Genomic DNA, 7,500 nt, shown 5'->3' with positions numbered 1-7,500 from the left:
ACCAGCAGAGGGACTAATTAAATCATTCGAATTGACAGCGTGTCCGTTAATTCATCCTAAAACCCGCGAAGTGGATTTGATTCCGTATTTGGCGGGCTTTAAATAAAACATATTACTCGAAAACTGATCGCCGGAGCTCCCGCGGAAACGCCAGCGCACGCACACAAGGAGGCGCTTCAACTGATTATTAATTTGACTCATTTTTTTTTTACTACAGTAGAGAATTAAACTTGCAAACCAGAGAGAACTTGATCGACTGGTTTATTGCACTTGCAAAAAGATTGGTAAATGCATTAACGAATTGCTAGGATCATACGACGTCCGACTCATGATATAAAATAATCGGTTCTTAGGGGGGGTTCTATTAATTATACTTTTACCCATTTTTTCGTGTGAAACGCACATCAACTTCCGCCAACGTAGAGGAAGAAAAAAATCGTAGTCCAGAAAGAGGGATCAAGGTCGCCCTCAGCCCCGGGGGCCCCGTTGGAATGCCCTGAATTTCGCTTCGTCTCCCGCTTCCCCGCTTCCCCCATTCCCCAGTTTCCCCGCTTCCAACCCCTTCCCTTGTCCCATGAACCCTCCCGTCTACCCCAACCTCTCGAAATATCATAATAGTATCTACACGTGTTACAAAATGAAAAACATCATACATCATACATCGTGACACCGAAGTCAACTACAAAATCACAAGCACTACTGACTGATGAAAACTGTGACAAAGAATGAATGCTGTACATTATACTATCCGAACTGGGAGGGTCGGGTAGTCATAGTATATTCATCATAACTCATGAATTCCGCTGGTGAGGGACAAGTCAGGGGTGTGTTCGGAGGCCCAAATCTCGATCAAATCGGGTGATAAAACGCTAACTCCTGGCTCAGGCGCTGAAATGGGCCAATCGGCTCTCTCCATCAGCGGCTGAACCTTGACCGCAGCATTTGGTGTCCGAACTCCTTCCGTGTGGCTACGACATGCTAAGTCTACCGTGGACATTACTGTGATGCACTCTCGTTATACTCTAAGCTTATGTACTAAACCTCCTCGGCGAAGAGGACTGATAGATCTGTGTCGTGCGGCGGCTCGGGATTTCAAAACGACGTAATTTCGATTGTGTACAAATTGGTGCGTCTGATACTTGAGCTGGGGAGGTCGGGCGGGCCAGGCGCCACCGCCTCCTGACGTCACAGAAACCCGCCAAGAACCTAGTCTATTATTGGCCTTTTAGAGTATTTCAATTTAACATGATATAAAAGACAGTAACATTTAAATATCACCATTAACACAGGGTGAAAGGATGAGTATATGAGTTGATGGTTTTATTTCTTCTAAGTTTACCGTTGCAAGTACAAATAGACTTTACTAGGAAGAATATAAATACTGGACAAGGAAGACCTACTTACTATTTGTTGATATGACTTCCATATTCAAATGAAAAACTACGTTTCTCACACGCTGCTGAGACTCGTAGGCGCTCACATACTTTACAAGAGGGCATTTACAAGAATCATGAAAAATGTGCAAATGGCATGTAAACAGTCCATTGTGTTTAGCCACATGAGTCGTTTCAAAGCCCTGCCAGAACATACTTGAGATATTTCAACACACCCTGAAACTCAATGCACGTAAGGCCCCAGTTGTGTTTTCACTAAACATTTTTTTCTCCCCACAATAGCTTGTCTTGCGCTCCTGTGTAACGGCCGCGCCATGAACATGTGGCTCAATGACATTTTTCGTTATGGTAATACTATTGATGAGAGGGTCTGTGATAGTCCTAATTATCACAAAATGAGCAAACAATATGGCGAAGAGCTTGCACGCCACCCCGGCTGCCAACACGTTAAGGTGCCAGAGGCCAAATGAACTTAGTATTTATTCATTTATTTACTCGTTCACTTGCTTCATTTCCGCGGAACACAGAAGAGACGGCATGGCAGCTAGCGACTCAGGGGTCCTTCGACAGGGAGCAGTGCATTTCCTAATATCGTGGTCGGTATTTCTTGCAGTTTATTGCTTCATACAACCGACAAAGATTTATTTTCCCGACTGACAAAGATTCTTTCATTTTTTTTCGTGGCAGTTTGCTGTTTGTTCCCACATTTTTTTTTTTTTTTAGACATTCAGAATCGTCATTACGCCCAGGAAGTGATTTTGTGATAACTTATTTTCTTTAATAATGTAACCTTATAATAACAGGTTTCGATCTTCAGAAGGAATATCAACGATAATGCTAATAATAATGATGATAATTATAATGACGCCGATGAAGATGATAATATAATAATAGAGACACTACTAAAGATGATTACAGTGATAATAATAATGGTAATAAGTAGTACGAATAGTAATAATGATATTAATAATAATGATGATGATAATGATAATTAAAATAAAATATTATTATTAATAATAATGATGATAATAATAATAATAATAATAATTATAATAGTAACAATATCAATAATGATACTAATAATAATATAATAAAAATAAGAATAAGAAAGATAAAAATAATCGTGATAATAATGATAAAATTATAATAATCATAATAAAGATAACAACGACGATAATTCCAAAGATAATAATAACAATAATAGTGATGATAATAATAAGAATGCTAAAATCATAATAATAATTTTGTAATAATGAATATAATCATAATGATTTGCTATTAAAGATGATGATGACGATAATAATAATGATAATAATAGAAGTGATAATGATAGTAATAATAATAATAATGATAATACAAATAATTACTATTATGAAAATAATTGGGATGAAATGCTTCTTTCTTCAATAGTATTACATTCACATATTACCTATGTTATCAAACAGACTATAATGATCTGTTCAGGCATTTCATATTGCAATACATTCTTAACCATGGCAAAAAATGGTATAATTTATAAATATGTACACACACACACAGACATACACATACACACACATATACATATATATGTACATATATATATATATATATATATATATATACACACAAACACACACACACACACACATATATATACATATGTATATGTGTGTGTGTCTGTGAGTGTGTGTGTATGTGTGTGTGTGTTTGTGTGTGTGTGCGTGTTTGTGTGTATGTGCGTGTTTGTGTGTGTGTTAGTGTGTGTGTGTGTGTCTGTGTGTGTGTGTGTATGTGTGTGTGTGTGTGTGTGTGTGTGTGTGTGTGTGTGTGTGTGTGTGTGTGTGTGTGTGTGTGTGTACATATACACATATACATATGTATATGTGAAATCAAGTCACATATACACTGTATATATACACACATACTGTATACTACATATACATACATACACACGTTTCTCAGCCTTTTGTATGGTACTTTCAATATAGATTGGAATGTATCAGTCAGTTTATGATTAAATCTGGCACCCGCACTGTAGCCACTGCTACGCCGACAGTGCCTCTTCCCATGGACGCGAGATGTTGGTCTTTTACACAGGATGATTGCAATTATTTCACCTCCTCACGCTGGGAACACCAGGACGCAGGCAGAATTCTGGACTACTAAAGATTGTTGATTAGACAACCAAAGAAAAGTTGCTTCTGATTCACTGGTAAAGTATGGCAGTCCGTCAGTTCGTTTCTAGGGCCTCGGGTCAGACGTCACCTTCTGCAGCTCACAAGACTTGGAAGCTCTGATAGGACTTCCATGCTGCCGTGTTCTTGTCCGTGTACTCGAGGCAGTCGGGGGGCAGGGGCGTGAGGGAGTTGACGGTGGGGGGGGTCCGCGGGCTCAGGGACTGACTAGAACCCAAGGACCCCGCTGATCCTAGCGACGAGGTTCCTAGAGACGTGGAAACGAGGGACGAGGACCCCAGACCCGATCCCGACGAGTGCGAGCCCATCTGCTGTCCGCCGCCGCCCATGGGGTTGAGGGACGCCATGGAACTCACCTGCAAGGAGAGACCGTGACTGTAAAGACTGAGGTGTGGTGGGTCTTGGCTGCACGAGAAAGAAAAGCTCGCCAGGGGCTTTGTCGTGCAGGACACATGTACGGTTGGTGGGCCTAAATGTGTTGTACAGGGGACACGTAGATTTTATTTGCTGTGAGGGACGAATGTAAGACTAATCGGATTATTGTGCGGGGCACTGGCGAGCTTAGCTGAAGTGTTCTGCATGAGACTGCAGGTGTGGTGAGAGTACTTTATCTATGGGGACAGCAAGAGTTATTTCGTTGGAATGTCGCATTAGGGAAAGGCAGCCTAAATTTTTGTTTTGAATATCAATATCTGTTAGAAACACGTACCGGTACGTTAATCTGTGAGTGTGACATGGGAGTGAGGTAGTCCATGTTGGAGTAGTATGAGGGAGCGGCGTAGCTCTGGTAGCACGCCGCTGCCGCTGCCGCCTGCTGGCTCACGCCCCCGTAGCCGCTGCGATCCAAGCATGCGGGCGACATCAAGTCACCCATGGGCGGGATGGATGCGGACCCCGAGGGAGGGATGGCGGCGGGGGACCAAATAGGGTTGTAGGTTGCGGAGGAGGACGGGGTGAGGGGCAGGGGGGGCGCCGAGCTGACCGACGGCGGTGGCGACGGCGGCGAGGCGTCTCTGTGGCCACCTGCGGAGGGCGGCGGCGAGGTGCCCGCCCCAAGGCCGCCCGTGGTGGTCTGGCCCGACGGCTGGGAGGTATGGGTGGAGGAGGGCGGCGGAGACTTGGTCGCCTTCTTGGATCTCGGGGTCTTCTCGCCGCCCGCCGCCTGCTGCTTCTGCTGCTGCCGGCACTTGGCGCGGCGGTTTTTGAACCACACCTGTCGAGACAAGGCAGAGAACGGGTTAGCTCTGGGGCGAACATATCTTATAACACGAAATATATCCCTCGACCGTCAAAATACCAGTTGACGTAGCGAATGGCGGAAATTATGCATCATTTTGCCTAAGTTCGTAGGTAATAACCCAGCCCCGCGTTGAAACGACACGCGAGCCTTTCCACTTCGGCGACTGGGCGAGAATGCAGGCCGGTTTTCTTAAATCACGAATACACGTCCTTTTTTTGTTGTTATTATCTTTCACTTTCATATACTGTAAAAAAAATACTTGGCACTAAGGCATGAGGTTTGTGACAATAGATGTACTAATAAATAAACGAACCAATAGGCTTTGTCTGAAGGAATCTAGATTTTGAGAACAGACTGAGCTGATCTTCAAACGAACGTGGTATTTATTTACATATAATAAACGCTTATTCTTATTTCATGAACATCTTTTTTGTATTTTTTATTGAAATTATCATTTTTTATCCAAATGATTCTAAAGAAAAATATAAACATCAACAAAAATCTGTAAAGATTACTGTTGTCAAGGGAAATAATCGTAAAAAAAGGATTATAATTCAATAATCTGCTTCACTTTGTTAGCACATTTTTTAATTAGCAACAAAAAGTTAAGGCGATGACATTCTCACTAGCTTTCTTTGTTACAGCACACACACACACAAGCACACACACACACACACACACACACACAGACACACATATATATATATATATATATATTTGTTCATTTTTCTCCCTGTCTATCTATTTGTTTATTTATCTATTCATATATATATAAGTGTATGTTTGTGTGTACATGCACACACACACACACACACACACACACACACACACACACACACACACACACACACACACACACACACACACACACACACACACACACACACACATATACATATATATATTTATACATACATACATATATATACACATACATATATATACATATATACATATGTATATATATAGATAATATATATATGTATATATATAGATAATATATATATGTATATATATTTTTTTTTATTCAACAGCCACTCATAGGCTTCTCTCAATTCACTATTGAGAGGTTATATGACAGTGTCACCCTTACACGATTAGATGCCCTTCCTAATCAACCGCGGTTCGGCGCGCTAACACTTGTGCCAAGGCGGTGACTTCATATGTATATATATATACATATATATATATATATATATATATATATATATATATATATATATATATAGAGAGAGAGAGAGAGAGAGAGAGAGAGAGAGAGAGTGAGGGAGAGACATAGATACATAGATAGATATAGATAGGTATATAGATGTGTATATATATGTATATACATATGTATACAGACAGAGAGATAGATAGGTAAACAGATATGCATATTGATTGATCGATAGGAATAGATATAGACAGACAGATAGATAGAGAGAGAGAGAGAGAGAGAGAGAGAGAGAGAGAGAGAGAGAGAGAGAGAGAGAGAGAGAGAGAGAGAGAGAGAGAGAGAGAGAGAGAGAGATGCACATGCACAAACACACACAAATAAAAATACTTTTTTTTTTTCTTCAGAATTTGAGTGATATTCAAAATGTCATGAAAATCAACGATATTAAAAAAAAAAAAAAAAAACCAGTCACCTTGCTGTCAGAGTAAAGAGAATCATGAAAAGTCCTGCTAGTTGCAATGCTCGCCTCTAGATGGCAGATCATATGGGCGAAGCAGGTGCGTTCACAATACATTTGTGCAGAGAAATGTTCCTTGAGTCTAACGTACGTTGTTTTATGGCTTCTCGTGACGGTGAAATGATCAGTGAAGAACAGAGAGGGAAGGGGAGTTGCGAGGGACGTCGAACTATTTCTAGGGCTTTACAGTTATCAAATGTCGACGCACTCTATGACCAACTCTGCTGTCTTAATGTCGATGAGGCCGAAGAAGTGAAGCTCTGTTTTGACGAGGTCGGCAACAAGAGAGAGAGAGAGAGAGAGAGAGAGAGAGAGAGAGAGAGAGAGAGAGAGAGAGAGAGAGAGAGAGAGAGAGAGAGAGAGAGAGAGAGAGAGAATAATCTAGAAGAACCTAGGAATATGAAACAGAGGAATAATGAAAAAAGAGAAAGAAGAGAAGAGGGATATGGAGCAAGCAAACGGCCATTCATTTTGGAAGTTCGTCCTCCGGCATCCCTAGCCGATGCCATGACGGGTAATCCATGACCTACACAAGGTTAATTAATCACAAGTTATTGAAAGCGACCTGGTCTGATCCTCGCCTGGGCTCGTGATGGCACGACCTCCCTTCTCTCGTGACCGGGAATGATTTTGTCAACTTCCTGCCGTGCGGACGGCGGATGCTTGCGTGCGTGCATGTCTGACCACTCCCGGTGAAAGTGTACGCTCGAATCCGGAGACTTTTTTCCTTTTCGCCGAGAAAAGTAATGAAGACAGACATGAGGAATATATCTACAAAAAAAAAAAAAAAAGAAAAAAAAAATCAGGAAAAGAGAGAAAGGATGCAAAAATAAAAGTAAAGGGAACAGGGAACTACGAAAGCGAGCATTTTCTCTAACGTCCGCGAGATGGCATTGTTAGAATAGCCAGTGGATTTCTTAGGCGGACTTAAATGGTCTCTTAAACTGCTTTGTTTTCAATTTCATACTTTTTGCAGCGACTGTGGCGATCATTATTGTCATTATAATCATCGCCAT

General features: G+C 41.3%; 1 protein-coding gene across 1 annotated transcript in view; it reads right to left on the bottom strand.

Annotated features, from left to right (window-relative positions):
* Positions 1–3,265: 3,265 nt before the first annotated feature.
* LOC125043881 (homeobox protein OTX2-like) overlaps positions 3,266–7,500 on the bottom strand; it is a 29,296-nt gene continuing 25,061 nt past the window's right edge. Inside the window, exons 3-4 of the mRNA XM_047640232.1 lie at positions 4,281–4,784; positions 3,266–3,927 (exon numbers count right to left, since the gene is read on the bottom strand). Coding sequence (XP_047496188.1) covers positions 3,652–3,927; positions 4,281–4,784 — 780 coding nt within the window. The 3' untranslated portion in view covers positions 3,266–3,651. The remainder of the gene's footprint in view (positions 3,928–4,280; positions 4,785–7,500) is intronic.

This window comes from Penaeus chinensis, chromosome 34 (genome assembly GCF_019202785.1).
Source record: "Penaeus chinensis breed Huanghai No. 1 chromosome 34, ASM1920278v2, whole genome shotgun sequence".
NCBI classification, from domain to species: domain Eukaryota; kingdom Metazoa; phylum Arthropoda; class Malacostraca; order Decapoda; family Penaeidae; genus Penaeus; species Penaeus chinensis.
This window is presented reverse-complemented; position numbering and strand designations above follow the sequence as displayed.